This window comes from Saimiri boliviensis, chromosome 8 (assembly GCF_048565385.1).
Source record: "Saimiri boliviensis isolate mSaiBol1 chromosome 8, mSaiBol1.pri, whole genome shotgun sequence".
Classification (NCBI taxonomy): Eukaryota; Metazoa; Chordata; class Mammalia; order Primates; family Cebidae; genus Saimiri; species Saimiri boliviensis.
Genome location: NC_133456.1, coordinates 109,171,721 through 109,194,934, shown reverse-complemented (window position 1 = coordinate 109,194,934; position 23,214 = coordinate 109,171,721). Strand labels below are relative to the sequence as shown.

Below are 23,214 nucleotides of genomic sequence, written 5' to 3'. Positions count from 1 at the left end.
GTCCAGGGCGAAGGCGGAGTCGTAAACTTCTTAAAATTCCTTTCTCACACTTCGGTAATTCCTCTTTCGAGACTAAAGCTCTTTTTGTGTGCGTGCGTGCCGAGCGTATGCCCCGGGATTCTCCTTCGTTTCTTTTTCTCCGTCTTCCTTCTTGCTTTAGGGACCGGAAGAGTCCTTGAACCAAAATAGCTCGGCGGGCACTTCCGGGGCCGGAGCCCAGGGTTCCGGGAGGGTGCTGGCAGGAGAGGGAAAGGCAGCGGCGTCCGCAGCTGGAGGATGAAGAAGGAGCATGTGCTGCACTGTCAGTTTTCCGCGTGGTACCCGCTCTTCCGAGGCGTTACCATCAAGAGGTGAGATGGGAGGGTTTCGCCGGGCCAACTGGCCAAAGGGAACTGCGACTTGTGGGCGAATCTTACCGCCATCCAAAAAAATTGCAGGCCTCATAGCGACTGCATGGACGGGTGTGTGTCCAGAGGGAAGCAGGTCAGCAATTGTCTGCGTCCTGTTGCGAGCCAGGGAGTGTGCTGGGGAGGTAGGAGGGTCAGTTGGGGTTTCAGTGAGGGTCGGAGGCGGGAGGAGGAGTGGATTAACCTAGTTTAGGCTTGGGAGTTCACCACACTGCTTTTAGAATGGCCCAGGCGCAAGGTGATCACTGCCTAAGGCCACCCGGTGATTTAATTGCTTTTCACCACCACCCTGGACATTGGAGATTTGGGAAGGTGAAAGAATATGTAATTACAGTTAGATGTGAGAACAAGTTCAAAGATCTGTTGTAAAGCATGGAGATTATAGTTAATAAAGGTATACGTGTTATATTCTTGAAAAACGCGGAGTGGATGTTAGTGTTCTCACCACAAAAATAACTGTTAGGCAATGCATTTGTTAATTAGTTAAATTTAACTATTCCACGATGTAGATATTCTTAAAAGCATCAAGTAGGCAGTAAATGTTAATATGTGCAGTTTCATCTGTCAGGTTTTTAGAAGGTGTTGATAGAAAATCAGGGGTTGGCACTTTCTGATTTTCTGAGCCAACATTTCAGTAATTGCTGATTCATTATATAATGGTTTCGTTCAATAAAGATCGGATATGTACTTGAAAAATTGTGTAATTGGCTTTGAATTGTCAGTTAAAATGGATAAGAAAAGTTTCAAGTTCTTAAATAGTATTGGAATGTGTCGTAGAACCTTAGATTCACTGTATTTAACAATTTCGTTACTTAGCTTTGTAAGAGTAATATACTTAGGAAAGCTTATTTGTAATCAGCCAATAGACATATTAAAGAAGAAAATTGAGTAGTTTATAAATATAATTTAAATTTTTAAAGAGACTTTTAAATTGCAAAGCCTCATTTGAAATTGGTTAAAATTTAGTAGATTTACAAACATAATAATAAGAATTGTTAGATGTACTTAAAAGCCCAAGGAAGAACTAGATTTTTGAATGTGAAATCGTACCTTTGGTAAATATTTATTTTAAAAACTGAAGTAGCCCATGAATACTCTTTTTTTTGTGTGCACAAAAACTATTTGTAATGTGCCAGAAAAAGCTTTTTCCATAAATAAATGAGACATATTATAAGGCATAGATCAGGCGTCCCCAAACTTTTTACACAGGGGGCCAGTTCACTGTCCCTCAGACCGTTGGAGGGCTGCCACATACTGTGCTCCTCTCACTGACCACCAGTGAAAGAGGTGCCCCTTCCTGAAGTGCAGCGGGGGGCCGGATAAATGGCCTCAGGGGGCCGCATGCGGCCCTCAGGACATAGTTTGGGGACTCCTGGCATAGATGTTCTGTTGACTCCCTGAAAGCAGGCTGTAATCTTTTCCACTTTAAAAAATATATATGCCTCAAGATCAAAATAATAGCAGCACTTTTAGATATCTGTGGTAGGGATTTTTGATTATTTATTATTTCAAGGTAAAAGACAAATTATCCCATAAGTTTTTAAGTAACTTCAAGTATGGCTTTGCCATCCTTAATTATGATTAACTGAAACAAATTAAGCTAAAGCATGCCCAGTTAAGCAGCTTTATCTGTCTGATGATCAGTTGAATAGAATGCCAGCAAAACACATCCAAAAGTATTATGAATTCTTAGCGGTTGGTGCTTATTGCCAACCAAAGAATGGTTTCCAGCTCTTGACTCTGCTCCTGCCCTCTGTCTTTAGAAGGTGACCAAATGCTAGTCATCTTCTGGTTTGTTTTGCTGCATTTCCTGTGTTGCAGCAAATAATCTGCTTGTCTCTGATTTCTTAAAGATGCAGAAATGTTGTGCTCACTCGGATTCTTTTTGAGGTTGTTGCTTTCAGATTGTGATTTCCATCTGGTTGTTTGGACTTGGCTGGTTTTTGTTGTTATTTACAACAAAGACCATTGTGGTAATCATACTATTCCAATTCCATGTCTGCTGCTACCAAATGTACAGCACTAATATTTTCTACTTTATATTAAAACAAGTAATTCAAAAATTAATCACATGTGGACATTTTTCTCTCTGCCTAGAGTTGGTCTTATAAAATGATGCCTTTTTTGGTGTACTTTTTTTTTTTTTAGTGTCATTCTTCCACTTCCTCAGAATGTGAAGGATTATTTACTCGATGATGGGACTCTGGTGGTTTCAGGAAGGTAAAGTATATTAGAAAAAAATTTCTCAAACTTTATTGTAAAGATACACATAAAATGAATGAATTAGCTTAGGTACCATTGTCTCCTTTTAGCTCTTTTTCTTCCCTAGCCAAAATGATGTACTGATCTTTGTCTTGTATTCCTTGTCAGTGCTCAGTTAATATTTTCATCACTGAGTACTTTTCCCTCTAATAATTATGAGTTGGGCCGGGCGCGGTGGCTCAAGCCTGTAATCCCAGCACTTTGGGAGGCCGAGGCGGGTGGATCATGAGGTCGAGAGATCGAGACCATCCTGGTCAACATGGTGAAACCCCGCCTCTACTAAAAAATACAAAAGATTAGCTGGGCATGGTGGCGCTTGCCTGTAATCCCAGCTACTCAGGAAGCTGAGGCAGGAGAATTGCTTGAACCCAGGAGGCGGAGGTTGCGGTGAGCCGAGATCGTGCCATTGCACTCCAGCCTGGGTAACAAGAGCGAAACTCAGTCTCAAAAAAAAAAAAATAATAATAATAATTATGAGTTGTGAAATTGAGCGGTTCCTTTCATCTCTGTCTTTAGGAAACAGGTGTGATGACAACTTTGCCTTCTGATGGTAGCAGCATGGGGGAAGTGCACATTTAAATTCTTTGAGACCCTTCAGTTTTGAAGATTAGAAACTCATTGTTTTGAACAGAAAGCTTTCCTAGGGTTTATCATTTAATTTCTCAACATTTTATTCGACCTACCGTGGCCCCATCCCCACTTTCTAGAAGCTGTTCAGGTAGTTTCCCTATTTATAGAATAAAGGGAAGAAGTTAATGTATTTCAGTCTTTTGGACGCAAACTTGAAAACATTGAAGAACCATAGGATTTAGTGAGGTTGTTATTTTTTCATTTGAGTCTCTGCTCACAAGTCACGTTACGAGTGGCGCTCACCAGCCTTTCAAAAAGAGCCTGACAATAAGCCTGTGCCCTGACTCCCTTCATTTTTCTGCATAGTACTTCCACTTGACATAATTCCCTTAATTGTTCCATTAGAGTACAGTGTCATGAGAGCAGGGACTTGGCCCATTTGTCCACCCCAGCTCTTGGAGCAGTGCCTGATGTAGCAGAGAAGTTTGAGAGACATTTGTTGGGTGGAGGAACTATAGAAATACGATAAGAGTTGTGTGTTTTCAGTAACATTAGCTGGACCCCGTATTTTTACCTGATGGGCTTTAGTGTAGCTTTCTGGATTATATTTCTGTTTTTGGTATTCACAGCCCCTCAATAACCTGAAGATTATTAATGTAGAGCCTCATTAACTTTGAATAATTTGAGGCTAAGGAAACAGTAGGAAAGTCAGACAAGTCTCAACTTTGGGATATTTACAGATATATATATGTATTTTAAAGATGGAGTCTTGCTCTGTCACCCAGGCTAGAGTGCAGTGGCTTGATCTAAGCTCACTGCAACCTCTGCCTCCTGGATTCAAGTGATTCTCTTACCATAGCCTCCTGACTAGCTGGGACAACAGACATGCACCACCATACCCAGCTAATATTTGTATTTTTAGTAGAGACGGAGTTCTACTATGTTAGCCAAGCTGGTCTTGAACTCCTGACCTGAGGTGATCCACCTACCTTGGCTACCCAAAGTGCTGCGATTACAGATGTAATCGCAGATGGCCACCATGCCTGGCCAGTTTTATTGTTCTCAAATACATATACCTGTTTGTTTTATAAATGAGTTTATATATAATAAGCTTATATAAATGAGACTATAAGTAAAATGACTTGTATTATTAGAAAATGATTGGTGGATCTCAGTAGTGTAAACATGTTGAAGAGCTCCTGGGATGATTCTTACTGGCCAGATGTTTGCATGGCCTCTGGCTTAGGCAAGCACTGATGTTAAATACCGTTAAACAGGGCCAGGCGGGGTGGCTCACGCCTGTAATCCTAGCACTTTGGGAGGCCGAGGTGGGAATGTAGTCATTTGAAGGGCGAAGGGGAGAATCTTCCAGATGACGGGAACAGCATTAATGAAGTTTGTAGGCCTGGAAGATCTTGACTCACAGGAAGCTTGGAGAAGGTCATGTAGCTAGAGTATGGGAGTGAGCGAAGGGTAAGTGGCATGAAATTGACAGTTGATGACATGGGGGAGGACACTAAAGGTTAGGGATGTGTGTGTGGGAGTCACATTAAAGATGCTGGCATTTGTTCTGAGAAAGGCGTTGAAGGGCCCTGAGCAAGAGAATGACTTTATCAGATTTGTTTCTGAGCAGTGGTAGGTGACTGGAAGACAGGTTAGGAAGATACTGCATTGGACCGGGTGAGACCTGCTAGTGGCTTGAACTAAGATGGTGACAGTTGGGGTGGAGGAAGTGGGTTTCAGATGACCTGGACTTGCACCTTCAGAACTTGATGACAGGGATGTGTCAAGAATTCCTCTCAGACTTCTGATTGAACAATTAGATGAATGAAGATGTCATTTGCTCAGATTGAGAAAAGCATTGTCCGTTGAGCCTTTTTGACAGCTCACAATCTCTTGAGAATTTTGAAAGGTTAGTAATTTTAGAGTAGGTTATTTTTACAGATAAAAACTTAAAAAATTTAAGTATGATTTAAATTATGATTGACGATAAAATGCGTGAATCTTAAGTGTACAACTTGGCCAAGTTTGATGAATGGTTACGCCTATTTCACCGTCACTCCATTCAAAACGTGGAGCGCTTTCATTCCCCAGAAAGGTTTCTCTTGTCCCTTAGTTGACTTTTGTCAGTACTAGAATTTCATAAAAGTGGAGTTACATAGTATGTATTCTTTTATGTCTGTGTAAGTGGAAAAAATACAAGCTGTTTTTTCCTCTGTTCTCACACCACAACAATCAACATAGAAGACCTCTGTGACCACATGTGTAGGGCTTTCTTCCCACCGACAAGCAAGCAATCAGTTCTTCAGCAGACACCAGCTCGGGGTCCTCCAGTTCAGTTCAGTTGACACTGTCTCCCTGGAGGAGGCTGAGGGCTCGCTCTCACAAGACTGCCCCCCAACTTCTGATGTCAGTTGCAACCCCCGGGTAGCTTCTGACCAGCCAGCTAGAAATGAGTTCCCCCTCCTTGGATTTGATTCATTTGCCAGAGCAGCTCACAGAACTGAGAGAAATATTTACTTAGGTTTACTGGTTTATTATAAAGGATGTTACAGGCTGGGCATGGTGGCTCACGCCCGTAATCACAGCACTTTGGGAGGCTGAGGTGGCGGTATCATGAGGTCAAGAGATTGAGACCATCCTGGCCAATATGGTGAAACCATGTCTTTACTAAAAATACAAAACTTGGCCAGGCGCGGTGGCTCACGCCTGTAATCCCAGCACTTTGGGAGGCCGAGGCGGGTGGATCACGAGGTCAAGAGATCGAGACCATTCTGGTCAACATGGTGAAACCCCGTCTCTACTAAAAATACAAAAAATTAGCTGGGCATGGTGGCACGTGACTGTAATCCCAGCTACTCGGGAGGCTGAGGCAGGAGAATTGCCTGAACCCAGGAGTCGGAGGTTGCGGTGAGCCGAGATTGCGCCATTGCACTCCAGCCTGGGTAACAAGAGCGAAACTCCATCTCAAAAAAAAAAAAAAAAAATTCAAAACTTAGCTAGGCATGGTGCCGTGCACCTGTAGCCGTAGCTACTCTCAGGAGGCTGAGGCAGGAGAATCACTTGAACCTGGGAGGCAGAGGTTGCAGTGAGCTGAGATTGGACCACTGCACTCCAGCCTGGGCGATAGAGCGAGATTCTGTCTCAAAAAAGAAAAAAAAAAAAAGCATCAAGTATTCTGATAAGTCATGTTTGGGGTTTAAATGATTGCCATAAGCTGGGTTCATCCAGGAAGCCTTTACAGTAAGGGGATGCTTGGACCGAGCCTGCTCATTGGGTCCGACGCACATGGTGGCTCCCTCCAGTCACTAATCCTCATTGTCTCTTTTTGGTCACGAGTCCTTTCTTGACCTTGTCTCCCTTAAGGCTAAATAGTAAAATGAGTTGAGCGTCCCTAATTGGAAAATCTGCAATCTGTCCACATGGGTGCTGAGATGGTAACATTTTTGCTTTCTGAATATTGTATAAAATTACCTTTGGGCCATGTGTACAAGGTGTGTGTGACACTGACACATAAATGAATTTTTTTAATTTTAATTTTTAGTTTTCATAGGTACATAGTAAGTGTACATATTTATGGAGTACGTGAGATACTTTCATCCAGACATGCAGTGTGATGTAAGCACATCATGGAGAATGGTGTGGCCATCTCCTCAAACTTTGATCCATTGAGTTGCAAACAATCCAATTGCAGGCTTGAAGTTATTTTAAAATGGAAAGGTAACCAGAATCTTCCCCTTCCTTTTCCTTCTTTAGTCTTTGCATAGCTGCTATGTTGGTTCTTACTATGATTGTTTTTCTCAATGATAGGAGTTCTTCCTAGGCTAGTTATTTGTATTTGGGTGTTGAGGAGGGGCCCGGCTGGTGTTCTGAGTCTTCCCTCTGAGTTCTTTCAGCCTCTGCTTCCTTCTAGGCAATGAAGATGAGCTACCGGGTGGCCCTTTTTAGCCCTTATGTTGCAGGTGATCAGTGACTATCTGGGGCCAGTGGTGTCGGTGGTAAGAAGAATTCACTGACAGTTCGAGGTAGAGAAAGGGAAATTTATTAGAGAAAGTATGAAAATAGGTCGCAGGGGTGCAATGGGCAGGTCAGCAAGAAAGGAGCTGACTGCAGGGAGACAGAGGCTTGCTGGAGATTTTATAAGACAGTGCTTGCGTTGTGTCCTAAGAGGGCTTTGTGCAGTACTGGTAACAGCAAGGTTGCAGAGAGCTAACTTGCATTTTTCTATCAGTTGAGGATCTGGAGAAAGCTGGGCATGGGAGTATGGTGAGTTATTTGCGCAGGAGGGCTGTGTGTGTTGGACCATGAAGAAATGCAGACTTACAGCTTATCTGCCTTCTCTTTTTGCTTTCACCTGCTCCCGCCAGTCCAGCACCTTTTCCCTAACTAGGACTCCACACCTTGCTTTGCTTGTCTTCAAAGACAGTGTGCCTATTGATTTTCCCCTCTCTCTCCCAGCCTTTGCAGTGGTTCAGTCTAGATTCACAGTGAATTCCTGACACCAGCCCGCATACCCTGTTTTCATTGTACAAAGAAAAGATTCTTGGTTTTGCCCCTAGAGTAGTTCCATTGGCTGTGTAGACAGCTCTTCAGACATTCCCTTCTGGGTCTTTCTTTATCCTATTCAATCTTCCCTTTCTTGTCAGAACTTTCTCATATACTGAGGTTCAGAGTCTAGATGGTTCTCAGTATTATCAGAGATGGAGTATTTTTCTTTTTCACTTGTTTTTAATGATAATCTGAGAACAGGGCAGAAGGGTTTTATTCTGTCATGTCTTCATGCAAATGTACTCTTATTAATTTCTTTATTCTTTTTTTGAGACAGGGTCTTGCCGTCACCCAGGCAGCAATGTGATCATAGGTCATTGCAGCCTCAAACTCCTGGGCTCAAGGGATCCTTCTGTGTCAGCTTCCTAAATAGGACTACAGGTGTACTCCTCCACACCTGGCTAATTTTTAAACTTTTTGTAGACAGAGTCTCTGTGTTATCCAGGCTGGTCTCAAACTCCTGGGCTCAGGAAATTCTCCAGTCTCAGCCTCCCAAAGTACTGGAATTAAAAGTATGAGCCACCGTGACTGGCCTTGTTCTCTAACTTTAAGGCATTCGTTCATCATTAGACAGCATTTTACTTTGTCACCCAGGCTGGAGTGCAGCGGCCCGATCTTAACTCACTGCAGCCTTGACCTCCCATGTTCAAGTGATCCTCCCACCTCAGCCCCGCAAATAGCTGGGACTACAGGCGCATCCCATCTTGCCCAGCTAATTTCTCTATTTTTTTGTAGAGATAGGGTTTTGCCATGTTGCCCAGGCTGTTATCTACTTCCTGAGCTGAAGCGATCCACTCTCCTTGGCCTCCCAAAGTGCTAGGATTACAGGTGTGAGCCACCACGCCTGGCCTGATTTTAAGGCTAATTTAAAAAATATATTTAGTACCCCTGAAATTATGACCACACAGTACCCAAATCCTTTTCTTTCTTGATTTTTGTGTTTTTTTAGGGATGACCCACCAACACGTTCTCAGCCAGACAGTGATGATGAAGCAGAAGAAATACAGGTTGGTACCAAATAAAATAATCTGCTTGTAGACAGTTCTAATTTAAATGATCTCTGAGACGGTTCTGACTTTTACATCTTACCTTATATCTGATCAAATGAGAAATTACATGAGAATCTTACTTTGACATGTATTTTCACATACACTGTGTTCAGGAAAAGATGTCTCTGGTTTTATTTATAGTTTTTGGATGGAGCACTATACAGAGCACTATATATTTTGAAACCCAGTACAGTTTTTAAATTTAATGTTTTGTTTTCGTCCTCTTTTTCATGCAGTGGTCTGATGATGAGAACACAGCCACGCTTACGGTAAGAGCACAGCAGACTCAGGCTGTCACCTGTCACGAAAGGGTTAGCCTCAAGGTTTAAGTGCATGCCTTTCTAAATTCCCATGTAGTTACCATTTAATGTATCATTTCCCCTGTGGGCTATTGCTTCTATTTTGAAAAATAACTTGAAGCAACATTTAGTAAGCAAGGATGATTTGCCCTCTTTTTCTCTTTGATTACAAAGGAAGTATTTCAAGGGCCTATTTGATCCTTTGACTTATTTCTGTGAAGCTCTGAAGCTCTGCAAGAAGGAGTCATGTCTGTCATTAAACTCTGAGATTTCTAAATTTATGGAACCTAAATTAAAGGGAAAATCTGTATTTCCTTATTCAAGTTTCTTTCTTTCTTTCTTTCTTTGTTAATTTGTTTTTGAGACAGAGTCTTGCTCTGTCACTCAGACTGGAGTGCAGTAGCACGATCTCAGCTCACTGCAACCTCTGCCTCCCAGGTTCAAGGTATTCTGCTGTCTCAGCCTTCTGAGTAGCTGAGATTGCAGGTGCCTGACACCATGTCTAGCTAACTTTTGTATTTTTAGTAGTGACAGGGTTTCACCATGTTGGCCAGGCTGGTCTCAAACTCCTGATCTCATGTGATCTGTCCACCTCGGCCTCCCAAAGTGCTGGGATGACAGTTGTGAATTACAGCACCTGGCCTCAAGTATATTTAAATGGCATAAAAATTACTGTTTCTTTCAAGCAAGAGTAGAGAGGTATATGACTTTTACCAGTGTTTTACATAAAAATGTGGAAGCTGATCAAGCATATTATTATGTTTCAGGATAAGCATGTTATTGTGAAAGTCAGCCTAAAATTTTTTAAATGAAGATATTTTTAAAGGAGTAAGGGAAGCAAATGATCTATTTCTAAAAATAGGTGAATGAAACTCCTCACACCTTGAGTTAAAAGGGAAAGGTTTTTAGTGAATTCTTTACATGTAAATATAAAGGCAGCAATATAGGAAACTAGTTGTAGGGAGGATTTGTTCTAATCCAGCTCTGCATAAGAAGATACTTGTTTATTTTAATGAAAGAGATATGGTTGCCAAGGTAGAAGTTAAAAAGAGGTGGAGCTGCTCAAAACCGATGTACTGCTTTGGGTATAAAAGGGAAGGCCTGCCAGTAGATGCCAAAGTGGAAAGTTTGCATGTTTTCTTTTTCTTTTTTTTCTGAGATGGAATCTTGCTCTGTCGTCCAGGCTGGAATGCAGTGGCGTGATCTCAGCTCACTGTAACCTCCGCCAGTGGTGCAATCTCGGCTCACTGTAACCTCTGCCTCCTGGAATCAAGCACTTTTCTGCCTCAGCCTCCTGAGTAGCTGGGATTACAGGCGCCCTTCACCAGGCCCAGCTAATCTTTGTATTTTTAATAAAGACGGGGTTTTACCATCTTGGCCAGGCTAGTCTTGAACTCCTGATCTCATGATCCATCTGCCTTGGCCTCCCAAAGGGCTGAGACCACAGACGCAAGCCACCATGCCCGGCTGAGTTTGCATGTTTCATTTACTCCAGATGCCATTCAGATCACTCTCCTTTTATGAAAATTCCATTCAGTGTAATGTAAATGTTATCTATCTGCCATACTCAGGGCACTAAAACTGGGTTCTGTGAGATGAACAAAGACAAATATGATTTGATGCCTGCCACTAGGGAGTTTGTAAGCCAGTGGGGAAAGGTGACACAGGCATGGGGAGATGACAGTGCTGTGAGATCAGAGAGAGCAGTTACAGCTGAGGACACCAGGAATGCCTGATGGGACAAGTGGTATTTGACCTGGATCTTAATAGTGGTGGGGATTGTCAGTATCAACTCATTTTTAAATATGTGTAGATTGGCTGGGTACCATGGCTCAAACCTGTAATCCCAGCATTTTGGGAAATCAAGGTGGGTGGATCGCTTGAGGGAAGGAATTAGTGGTCAGCATGACCAACCTGGTGAAACCCTATCTCTATTAAAATACAAAAAATTAGGCATGATGGCAGGCACCTGTAATCCCAGCTATTTGGGAGGCTGAGGAAGGAGCATTGCTTGAAACCAGGAGGCAGAGGTTGCAATGAGCCGTTACTGTACCACTACACCCCAGCCTGGGGACAGAGAGAGACTCTGCCTCAAAATAATAAATAAATAATAAAGATGATAGATACAGCAATTAATAGTATAAAAGGGTGTGTGTGTGTGTGTGTGTGTGTGTGTGTGTGTGTGTGTTTACCAAACTCTGTTCACTAAGAAGTTTTAGAATCAATGACATGTAACATCGTGGTAGCAGTGAGCTTACCTGGTACCTTGATCTTGGTTTCTAAATATCATTGTCCACTAAACGGAATTGAAACTTCTTAGAGATATTCAGGACTGGGTTTGGGAAAGTAAAAATGAGCCTGCAACAACTTGTTGTGCCAGAAACGGAAGTCCTGAAACAATGATGAGACATGACAAAAAGATGCCAGAAGTCAGCTTTGGGCTCCCACTGTCTAAAAATAAGAGCATCATAACAAATACAGCCTGAGCATTCCTAATCCCCAAATTCAAAATCTCACATGCTCCAAAATCCAAAAGACTGGGTCTCACTGTGTTTCCCAGGCTGAACTCAAACTGCTGGGCTTCAGTGATCCTCCTGCCTCAGCTTACTGAGTAGCAGGTACTGCAGGTATGTCCCAGCATGCCCAGCTCCCAAAACTTTATGAGCACCGTAAGTGGGAAATTCCACACCTGACCTCATGTGACAGGTCACAGACACAATGCTTCAGCCTCCCCAAGGGAAAGGTGAAATTACCTTCAGGCCGTGTGCATAAGGTGTATACGAAATGTAAATGACTTTTGTGTTTAGATTTGGGTCCCATCCCATTGTATATATGCAAATATTCTGAAATCCAAAACACTTCTGATTCCGATCTTACCCATTTTGAATAAGGGATCATCCATGTGTAGTAACAGGAATAGGTTGTGACCCATTGACTAAAATAAGAATTGTTGCTCCCATAGTGACATGTAAGTGATTAAGTAAGTGGGGAAAAGAGGAAGCTTGTCTTTATAGTAGTCAAGGCACCAACTAATACATGTAGAAGGAATGATGGAATTAGGAATTACTATTTGGCAACTATTGTAATAATATTTGATTAAATAGATACTAAAACTAGTGGATGAATATACAGTGAGAAGGGAGGGATATTTTCATCTTCTCAAAGTATCTTCACCCAAATTACTATTTACACAAAGAAAAATAGTAATGTTACACTGGAAAGACCTGGCAGCCAGGTGATCAGCATTAGCCTTGGCAGTGACGGGACAGGCCTGTCATGCATGCCTCCTGATACGATGCATGGGAAGGATGTCAGCTGTCACAGCTGCACAACCTGGGTCTACTCGGGAGACATCCAACAGACTCAACTTTTAGAAATTGGATAGAGTAATTGCCCTGAACTTTTCAAAAATGCCAAGGTCATAGATGCTAAGAACAACAGACAGAGGAACTGCTGCAGATTGACGAATACTAAAGAGACCTGACAACTATATTTAGTCCACAGTTCTAGACTGGATGCCTGGACCAGAAGAAATGTGTCGATTTTTTTTTTCTATAAAAGACATTATTAGGGCAATTGGCACGTTTTGAATAAGATCTGTATTGTCAGTGTTAGTTCCCTGATTTTGATAGATAATTTATAGAAAATGGTAAAATAATGAGTCTCATACAGATCTGAAACTCTTCAATGCATGTTAAAGGTGTTATTTAACTCATGAGGGAACCAGACAGATGTTAGAACTGGTTCAGAAGAGAATCCAAAGAAAAGATATAGATTAGGAATATTGAAATGAGTATGTTAATGAGGCAAAACTGGTTTTGCCTCCCTGCAGTATGGGAGAAAAGACAATTAGACCTCTTCCAGATGAGATAGAAATTGCAGGTCCATAAAAATTACTTCATGTCAGTATCACTTACCTAGAATTTGCCATGTTGTAAAGTAGCTCACACACCTGGCTAAACGCAGATAACCTAGAAGGTCCTGCTGTATGTAAACAGTACATAGTCTTGCACTTCAGACTGTGCATAAACTTTTTATAATTTAAATTTGTTTTAAGATTCTTATGGCAGGTTATCCTAAAGTTGAGTAATTTTGAGGATTTGAGGGAACTGACCACATTTTTTGACAGACATACATGTAAAGTAATCCTAAAATGTCAAGTTTTTTGTTTTTTTTTTTTTTTTTTTTGAGATGGAGTTTCACTCTCGTTACCCAGGCTGGAGTGCAATGGCATGATCTCGGCTCACTGCAACCTCCGCCTCCTGGGTTCAGGCAATTCTCTTGCCTCAGCCTCCTGAGTAGCTGGGATTACAGGCTTGAGCCACTGCGCCCGGCCAAAATGTCAAGTTTTATGGGATAGGAAAATTAAATTGCTTTGTCTTTGAAGATTGAATCCTTTCATGTTGTAAAGTTTGTGCAACAATGCCATTTATAGGAAATACTGCCAGTGCTGATCTTAGAGAAGTGGGGTTTATGGCTAGAGTGGTAGGGAAGCCAACTCAGCTGCTGCAGGCCATTATAAGGAAATTACTGGTCTCACATAAATCGTAATTGCTTTGGATGGGGAGAGAGGAATGGGAAATAAAGGACTTCATTTTGAAAGCCTCTCTGAATTACTCTAGTCTCATTTCATCGTCTAGGGGAAGATAGAGGGGCAGCCTATTAAGTAATTAAAAGATACAGTTGTTAAGCAGTCTAGAGGTCAGATTTATCTGTAACAGAAAGAGAGGCAGCCTAATTGGGCCTTCAGCTATCTTCTTTATTCCCTAACCTCTTGCTCAAAGCTGTTTCTCGTTTTGGGGGGATATATGACCATGTTTTAAAACTCATTTATTTGGTCTTTTCTTAAGATTCTTGTGACACTTTTTTCTCTCACATAACTGGGTTAGATCTTGGGGATCTATGTAATTGATGTAATCTTGGAATCTGTAGTTTAATTCATTGAAGATGTACTCTTTTTTTTTTTTTTGCTGTGGAAGAAGTTGAGTACCACATTTTTTCAGAACTTGCAGTTGCCCGATAGGGGGCAGCAGTCCTCTTTACAGGTCATAATGATAATTAATGAGTGTGTGGAGAATCTTAGTTTTTGTTTTTTATGTCTCTTGAGGGCTCCTTACTTACCTTTTTTTCTAGCTTATGTTCATAGGCTCCTGTGGTAGTGACCCAGGCTCGAGGCAGGGCATAATGGCATCAGGCTTAAGTTCCTCTTAAACAGCAGTGTTTCTATTCACTTCGAGGTTGAAACAAACACACAGAATGTTTTGGTCATTTGCTCATATAAAATATGCATTTTTAAAATCATCCAGAACGGAAGGAACGTTTTAACTTGACCAAGGTTCAGATTTTGAGTTTTGCTTGTATTAAAACTTGTCTGGAAATAGCAGTGTTTAAATAGTTTACTACATTATTTTTCATTCTCTCCATGGCTTTTGGGGATACTGTATGTCTGAGACTCTTCTTGCGAGTGGAAGGGCTTCTGCTTCTTCAAATGGGGATGTTATTTCTGACAGCTGGGTGTAGCTACAGGTGATACTCCACTTGTCTCTTTTCACTTGATGAATACTGGTTTTATGTTGGTATACAGAGAGCCATTCCTTTCTTCCTCACGTCCTCAGAAGCCTAGTGACTTCTGTCATTTCAGCTTTGCAGGCTTTGATTGGAAAATGTCATTTTAAGCAGCTGGTTATTTCTCTTTTTGGTAAATGTACTTGATCACTGATTTTATTTAACTGGGTTCAGGAATTCTGATAGTAGTTTGTATTCTAAATTCTGTTTTTAATACCCTAAACTATAACCTTGAGATTTTGATCTTGTTTTCCAAACATACTGTGATGATATTGATGTGCCCAATGATTTCTTCTCTCTCTGTAGGCACCAGAATTTCCTGAGTTTGACACTAAAGTCCAGGAAGCTATCAATTCCCTCGGGGGCAGTGTCTTTCCTAAGCTTAACTGGAGTGCCCCAAGGGTAGGAACATATAAGTAATTCTCCTACTGTTTGAATATTTTTTGTTTTGCTATTTCATTTCGTATCCCTACAGAAGGTCTAAGTGTATTCCTGGTTCTAGGAAAAATACTGTGGAATTTATTATTAATTTCCCTCTACTAATTTACCTTCCTGATTTTGCTGTACACCTTCCTGGGTCTGTGAAATACTATGTGTTCTACCAAAAGGTAGTTTCCACCTCTTGTGCCACTGATTATTCTAGAATTCTGAGGAAATTCATACTCTGCCCTTTTCAAAACTATGGCTGTTCAGTTTAACAGAGAAGTTTTTCTCTGTAGAAAAGTAATAAAAACAAAAGTGTCATAGGCTATGGAAATTGAATGATTGGTGAAGTCAACTGATATTTCCTTCCATTGTGTCCTGTTATTTTAATACTGCATTGACAAGATTTTTTTTCATTTTTTTTTTGTGTGTGTGTTTTATTGTATTGACAAGATTTTTATGAAAGTTAAAGGCTTGTGAAAAAATCCTTTGGTTGTTTTAATCCAATAGAAAACAGTTTTATGTCAGCAAAGCTTATTTAAGGAATCAGAGACCTATTTGCATTTTCAAAAATTGTCTCGTGCCTTTTTTTTGAATTCTAAAATGAATGATAATTTGTACTTAATCTAATTTTTTACTGTTTGTTTTTACTTCTAAAATTAATTATATGTGTAAAGAATTTAAAATTCCAAATAGTTTTGGAAGCTTGCTATGAAAATCAGCAGGTCCTGACACGTGTTTTGCTTCACCACTTCCTACTCCCCAGAGGGAGCTGTTTTCCAGTATTTTAGTACTTTTCTTCCATGTAGTGTGAATAATTGGATAGTGGTTTGCAGTTGTTTTTCTCAAAATTATATTATGTCCTGTGTCTGATCTGTCTATAGGAGAGGCATGTTTTTAAAATGACGTAATTATCTATAATTTTTAGGCATGTTCCACTGAGCTTTGTTCCTCCTTCGCCTTTGCCTTCCCATCTTTTGTTGATATGTATGAGACATTCACCATTTAAAGTTGTAGTGGTTCAGAATATCCCACCTCCTTCTCTCCCAGATTTGATAAAAGTGGGATGTAACTGCTCCAGCCGTCAAAGTTCAGGTGTTCGGCTGTCACTCCCCAGAAACAGGCAGGAAGGAACTTGATCTCGCTTTTCTTGGAGAGTAGCTGGTCGGGCTATTTCTTTACCACCTTAATCTTGTAGCCAAAATGTCAGTGTTTCTGATACTTCATTCCCCTCTCTTTTATTATCAGTAATAAAAGCAAGGCTTTTCAGGCTTGGGCTGAAATGTGAGGACCCTGGCATCTCAGTGTTCAGAACTGAGTGTCTGAAATGCAATGCTGGCACTCTTAGTTGTGAAGCATAATTTAACCTTTGACGGTACCATTAATTTTTTTTTTAGATGGACTTTTGTTCTTTGTTCCCCAGACTGGAGTGCAGTTGCATGGTCTCGGCTCACTGTAGCCTCTGCCTCCTGGGTTCAAGCATTTCTCCTGTCTCAGCCTCCCAAGTAGCTGGGATTACAGGCACCCACCACCATGCCTGGCTAATTTTTGTGTTTGTAGTAGAGACGTGGTTTTACTATGTTGGCCAGGCTGATTTTGAACTCCTGACCTCAAGCGATCCGCCTGCCTTGGCCTTCCAAAGTGCTGGGTTTGCAGGTGTGAGCCACTGTGCCTGGCCTGCTAAAATTTACTTGACTTTTTTCTTTAAACCCTTGAGGTGATACGCGTTACTGATTTTGTAGGCCTGAGCTTTCATAGCAGCCAACACGGAATACAGACTAAATAGCATGTGCTTCGTTCTTTAGGATGCGTATTGGATAGCAATGAATAGTTCTCTGAAATGTCAGTCCCTCAGCGACATCTTTCTACTTTTCAAGAGTTCTGATTTCATCACTCGTGACTTCACTCAGCCGTAAGTATCTCTTACTCTCTCATGTCAATAGTTTCAGTATTTGTGCAAATTTCTCTTTAGATGAAATTACATTAGTTGTGTATTATAAACCACAGCTCCATATAACAAAGCTATGCCATATTGCTAAAATGACCTGTTAAAGCAGATCTTTCTTTTCCCTTTGTAGTAAATGGTGTCTAATGAATATCCCAAAATATTAAGGGCTTTCTGTATCTCTGCCCATAAAATGTTTTTTTTTCTATTATAAAACTGATAGATGTTTATCATAGAAAAGCCAAATTAGGGATTACAGCTAAATAAAAACAGGAAATATAAAAGCAGTCATGGCCAGGCCCCGTGGCTCACACTTGGAGACTCACGCCACTGCACTCTAGCCTGCGCAATGGGAACAAGAGTCTATCTCAAAAAAAAAAAAAAAAAAAAAAGGAAAGTAACCATCAATGAGTGTGGTTGTATTGCATGTTCATTGTATAAGGATTTTACCTATATTGGTGTTTCTGGTTTTATAGAAAAATGTGTGTGTGTGTTTGTAATAGAGACGGAGTCTCACTATGTTGCCCAGGCTGATCTCAAACTCCTGAGCTCAAGTGAACTTCCCACACCTGGCCAAGTATTGTTTTTGACATTTACTTTGTCAGTCTGTGGTCGTGTTGGCATAGGTGTCGGTAGTCTGTTTTAGTAACCAGTAGTATTTTCATTCTAGGAGATACCCTCTGAAAAGTGGAACAAAGTTGTGCCTCTGTTTTCCATTGTAAAGCTTTTTGATATCTAATGCTTTAAGAGGTCTTAAAATATGTTACACTGAAAATATTGTCTCCTTGATAATTAAACTGATAAGGATTTTATATGCCTTTATTGTTAGTTGCAGTGAGAGTGGAAGACACCTTTGCCTTTCCAGAACTAACAATAAACTGCTTTTAATGCTGAGGCTGATGTTTTTTAAATCAGCTTTGCAATTGGATGAACTGCTGCCTCCTCTTAAGCCACGTCTTGCTTTTTGTCTTTGTGTAACAGATGTTCCAATGGATGATATGAATAACAGTCTGTTGTTTTGCATTTGGTACTTTCTGACTTTTGCATGGCAAGGAAGTTAAATCAGCAAGTGAGTTTGAGGCCTTGGATTTAGAGTGTTTACCCACAGAATGCCATCCTTCTGCTATTATAAATGATTGGGAACTGGCAGGAGCAAATGCCAAGCACTGGGCTTTCAGATTTCTAGCTGGGCACCACTAATGTATCACTTTTGTCTAGAAATAGCTGTTGGTAGTTGCTTAGCAATTAATAAATCAGTTGCATAACGGGAAGTGTTGCCATTACATAAAAATTCCTTATTGATAGAACTCATTAAAGGTGAGTGTTTGTCACAAAGGCCTCTTAAAAGAGGAAATTGGGAGTACAGTTCTTTAGATTGGACAGGATCCTATCAGTGATCTAACCCTTTCCTTCTATAGGTTAGAAAATTGAGGCCTAAATCTGTTCAGTAATTTGTTAAAGGTTCCACAGCTAGTTGATGAAACTAAAACCAGAATATAATTTTGGTAACACCATTCTAAAAGTTCTTTGTCCTTTCACTTAATAAAGTTATAGATTCATTCTTTTCAAAATACTTCCCATTAAAATATTATAGAATAAAATATTTAATATTACAATATATAGTTATATATGATATGTATAAAGTTAACAACATAAAAATGAGATTATGTTTATACTATTTTGAGGCTTGACTTGGCTAAAGAAACAAATATGTTACAGTCAGAATTGCAAGTTAACAGAAGGCCAGCTGAAAATAGCTTACACACATGGGATTTAAAAAAAAAAAAAACATTATTTAACGAGGAGTCTGGAGATTGGGTATTTTTAGGAATACTCAGTGGCTCACCAAGGTCGCCAGGAACCCATGCTCTTTTGGGCTCTTTCCTTCCGCCATCCTTGACTTAGTGGCTTGGTCTTTGGGTTTATCACCTAAGGGTTAAAAGATTGCTGCTACAGTTCCAAGTATCTGTCATATGAAGACATGACCATATCTCATCCAGAAACAGGAGGGCTAGGTATGTTTCCCCTCATTCTGATCTGTATGTGAACAAGTAAAACATTCCTGAAAGCCTCCTGGGAGACTTCCTCTCCATGCTTACTGGTCACAGTTACCCAGCCTAACCCAATAGTTGGCAAAGGCAGCATATTTGCTATGATTCCTCAAATTCATAAACTTTCTTTGTTTTTGTTTTTTTTTTTCTGAGTCTTGCTCTGTTGCCCAGGCTGGAGTGCAGTGTCATGATCCCAGCTCACTGTCACCTCTACCTCCTGGGTTCAAGTGATTCTCCTGCCTCAGCCTCCGTAGTAGCTGAGGTTACAGACGCACGCCACCATGCCTGGCTAAGTTTTGTATTTTTAGTAGAGCCAGGGTTTCATCATGTTGGCCAGGATGTTCTTGATCTCTTGACCTCGTGATCCACCTGCCTCGGCCTCCCATAGTGCTGGGATTACAGGCGTGAGCCACCATGCCCAGCTGGATATGTTCTTTAGTGGTAATTTCTGAGAGTTTGGTGTACCCATCACACGAGGAGTGTACACTGCACCCAATGTATAGTCTTTTATCCCTCGCCAACCCTCAGCCTGAGTTCCAAAAGTCTACTGTATCATTCTTATGCCTTTGTGTCTTCATAGCTTAGCTCCCACTTACAGGGGAGAACGTATGATATTTGATTTTCCGTTCCTGAATTACTTCACTTAGACTAATGATCTCTAATCCCATCCAGGTTGCTAAGAATGTCATTATTTTGTTCCTTAAAAAAAAAATGACATTCCACGTCAGGTGCGGTGGCTCACGCCTGTAATCCTGGCACTTTGTGGGGCTCAGAGGGGTGGATCACAAGGTCAAGAGATCGAGACCATCCTAGCCAACATGGTGAAACCCCATCTCTATTAAAAATAGAAAAATTAGCTGGGTGTGGTGGCGCATGCCTGTAGTCTCAGCTCCTTGGGAGGCTGAGGCAGGAGAATCATTTGAACCCAGGAGGGGAAGGTTGCAGTGAGCCTAGATCACACCACTGCACTCCAGCCTGGCAACAGAGCGAGACTCCTTCTTAAAAAAAAAAAAAAAATTACATTCCAATTAGTCATCAGTACTAGTTTGGGGATAGAATATTTTTTCTTTTCTTTTTTACTTTTTTCTTTCCTTTCTAAAATTCTGTGTCTATAACATTGCTTTCCAAAATTCCTGTTAACTGGCTAATTTTAAAGTGTAGTGAAAATATGCTGGCATCATTTCATAGTAGCTTTCATCACAGTGGGCCTTTGGGATTTTGCTTTTTTTCTTCAGAATAAAATCTTTGCTATTATTATACCTGAGAATCCTTTTAGTTTGCCACTTACATTGTTAATGATGTAACATTTCTTATTTAATTACATTTGTGTTTATTTTAGAATTTTCATAGCTAGCTAGAGGAACTGTAATTATTCTGCCAAGAATTATGAGCTTGAATTCAACGTAAGAGCCTCCTTTCAATGTAGACTACAAATTTGTGACTTTGGTTTAATACCATTTTCTGTGGGTACTTGGTTGAAAATCTCAGTTAAAGAAATCTTCCAAATGAATGTAAAATACTAACCCAGGAAAAACATTTTAGGAGTTTCTTGTGGTTGTTGTTGTTTTAAAGAAAACCTACTTCCTCAAGAATCTAAATGGAATTTCAGTATTCATACACAACATTCTTTTCAGTGTTTCAGCTGAACTCCTGAAAATGTCATTGTTGACTTTTCTATTTAGTCTTAGCTAGATGGCTTGGCATTTTCTTTTCCTTTCAAGGAAGATACTTGGCCATCTGGTTAATCATCTTAATAAGAGTGTGTCTAATATAACAATCTTCTATACCACATATGTTTTAGAAAGCTGGCTGGGCATGGTGGCTCACACCTGTAATCCCAGCACTTTGGAAGGCTGAAATGGGTGGATCACTTGCAGTCAGGAGCTCAAGAACAGCCTGACCAACATGGCGAAACCCCGTCTCTAAAAAAAAATAATAAAAAATAAGTGTACATCTATTTTAAGATAGCAATAAGAGGATTAACTAAGGGTCAAAATCAGTATTTGTAAAAACGTAAAAAGACTTTATAAAAATTGGGTAATGAAGACCCATATTTTAGAATTGTTCCTTTTGGTTTTCCTTTAGTATTTTTAAAACGGTAAATATATAACCTTAATCTACCTTGTTCTTTATAGAATAATATATTAATAAGAAACTGTCCTCATTATCAGATGTATAAAAAACGTAACACCCACATGGTTAAAAATCACATTTCCAAAACAAAAATGGTAGTAGTTCTATATTACGTTAACCGTTAAGGTAATGCCATATTATTTTGATTACTCTAATTCCTTTGTTACTTTTCTTCTTGTTTTCCTTATATGTTTTAGATACCTTAAATTGAAAAAAGATAGGAAATTAGTTCAGTTTTATGATAAACGGCTGGTTGGTTGGAAGCTAAAATGCTAAGTTTTAAAATAAACTTAAATTGACTTCTATTATAAAAGCAATACATGTGTACTTTGTACTTTATGTATTTTCTAATTCCTTAAAATGAAAAGTCAAAATAAAAGTGAATTGTGCCACTGCACTCCAGCCTGGGCAACAGAGTGAGACCCTGTCTCAAAAATAATAATATAATAAAAGTAATGTGTATTCACTATAAATACAATGTTAGAAATATAGATAAACAGTAGAAAAAATTAACAGTCACTGCTATAAAAAGAATCGTTGTCAGCCGGGTGCAGTGGCTCACAGCTGTAATCCCAGCACTTTGGGAGGGCAAGGTGGATGGATCACTTGAGGCCCGGGGTTCAAGACCAGCCTGGCCAACATGACGAAGCCCTGTCTCTACTAAAATTACAAAAATTAGCCAGCCATGATGGCGCATGTCTGTAGTCTCAGCTACTCAGGTGGCTGGGACATGACAGTTGCTTGTATCCCAGAGGCAGAGGTTGTAATGAGCTGAGATCGTGCCACTGTGCTCCAGCCTGGGTGACAGAATGAGATTTGTCTGAAAAACAAAAAAGAACCATTGTTAACATTTTGATACCTATCATTGTGTTGTTTTCCCATATATAGATTTGTTTTAAAAAATGAGATCGACTATGTATGGTTATTTTCATAATTTAAACATATACTGTATTTTAAACATTTTTTCTTATTTATGAAATTTTTTTTTTTTTTGAGACGGAGTTTCGCTCTTGTTACCCAGGCTGGAGTGCAATGGCGCAATCTCGGCTCACCGCAACCTCCGCCTCCTGGGTTCAGGCAATTCTCCTGCCTCAGCCTCCTGAGTAGCTGGCATTACAGGCACGCGCCACCATGCCCAGCTAATTTTTTGTATTTTTAGTAGAGACGGGGTTTCACCATGTTGACCAGGATGGTCTCGATTTCTCGACCTCGTGATCCACCCGCCTCGGCCTCCCAAAGTGCTGGGATTACAGGCTTGAGCCACCGTGCCTGGCTATGAAAAATTTTTAGCACACACTTTTTTAGCCCTCATGGTAACTGTCTGGATTTTTTTTTTTTTTTTTTTTTTTTGAGATGGATTCTCACTGTGTCACCAGGCTAGAATGCAGTGACATGATCTCGGCTCACTGCAACCTTTGCCTCCCAGGTCAAGCGATTCTTCTGCCTCAGTCTCCCAAGTAGCTGGGAGTATAGGCGCATGCCACCACACCCAGCTAATTTTTGTAGTGTTAGTAGAGATGGGGTTCCACCATGTTGGCCAGGATGATCTCTATCTCCTGACCTTGTGATCCGCCCACCTTGGCCTCCCAAAATGCTGGGATTACAGATGTGAGCCACTGCGCCCGGTCAACAGTCTGGTGTTAATTTCTTTGCCTTTTGACAGAAAAATGGAGATTATACTGTCTCTTTGGTTATAATAGCTCAGAACATTTTTATTTTAATTTTTGTGGGTCCACAGTAGGTGTATATATTCATGGGGTACATGAGATGTGTGTTTTTTGTTGTTTTTGTTTTGCGATGAAGTCTTGTTCTGTTGCGTAGGCTGGAGTGCAGTGGCATGATCTCAGCTCACTGCAACCTGCATTTCCCAGATTCAAGCGACTCCCCTGTCTCAGCTTCCCAAATAGTTGGGATTACAGACGTCCACCACCACAGCCAGCTAATTTTTATATTTTTGGTAGA

The 23,214-nt window shown here is 40.5% G+C and overlaps 1 protein-coding gene across 2 annotated transcripts in view; it reads left to right on the top strand.

Moving 5' to 3' along the window:
* Positions 1 to 181: 181 nt before the first annotated feature.
* The window catches only part of CDC123 (cell division cycle 123), a 44,736-nt gene continuing 21,703 nt past the window's right edge, over positions 182 to 23,214 (top strand). The window contains exons 1-6 of one of the 2 annotated variants that reach the window (XM_039479003.2): positions 182 to 350; positions 2,556 to 2,627; positions 8,737 to 8,794; positions 9,073 to 9,105; positions 15,007 to 15,102; positions 16,929 to 17,035. In XM_039479003.2, coding sequence (XP_039334937.1) covers positions 277 to 350; positions 2,556 to 2,627; positions 8,737 to 8,794; positions 9,073 to 9,105; positions 15,007 to 15,102; positions 16,929 to 17,035 — 440 coding nt within the window. In that variant the 5' untranslated portion in view covers positions 182 to 276. The remainder of the gene's footprint in view (positions 351 to 2,555; positions 2,628 to 8,736; positions 8,795 to 9,072; positions 9,106 to 15,006; positions 15,103 to 16,928; positions 17,036 to 23,214) is intronic. The other variant, XM_039479006.2, reaches the window with a different exon arrangement.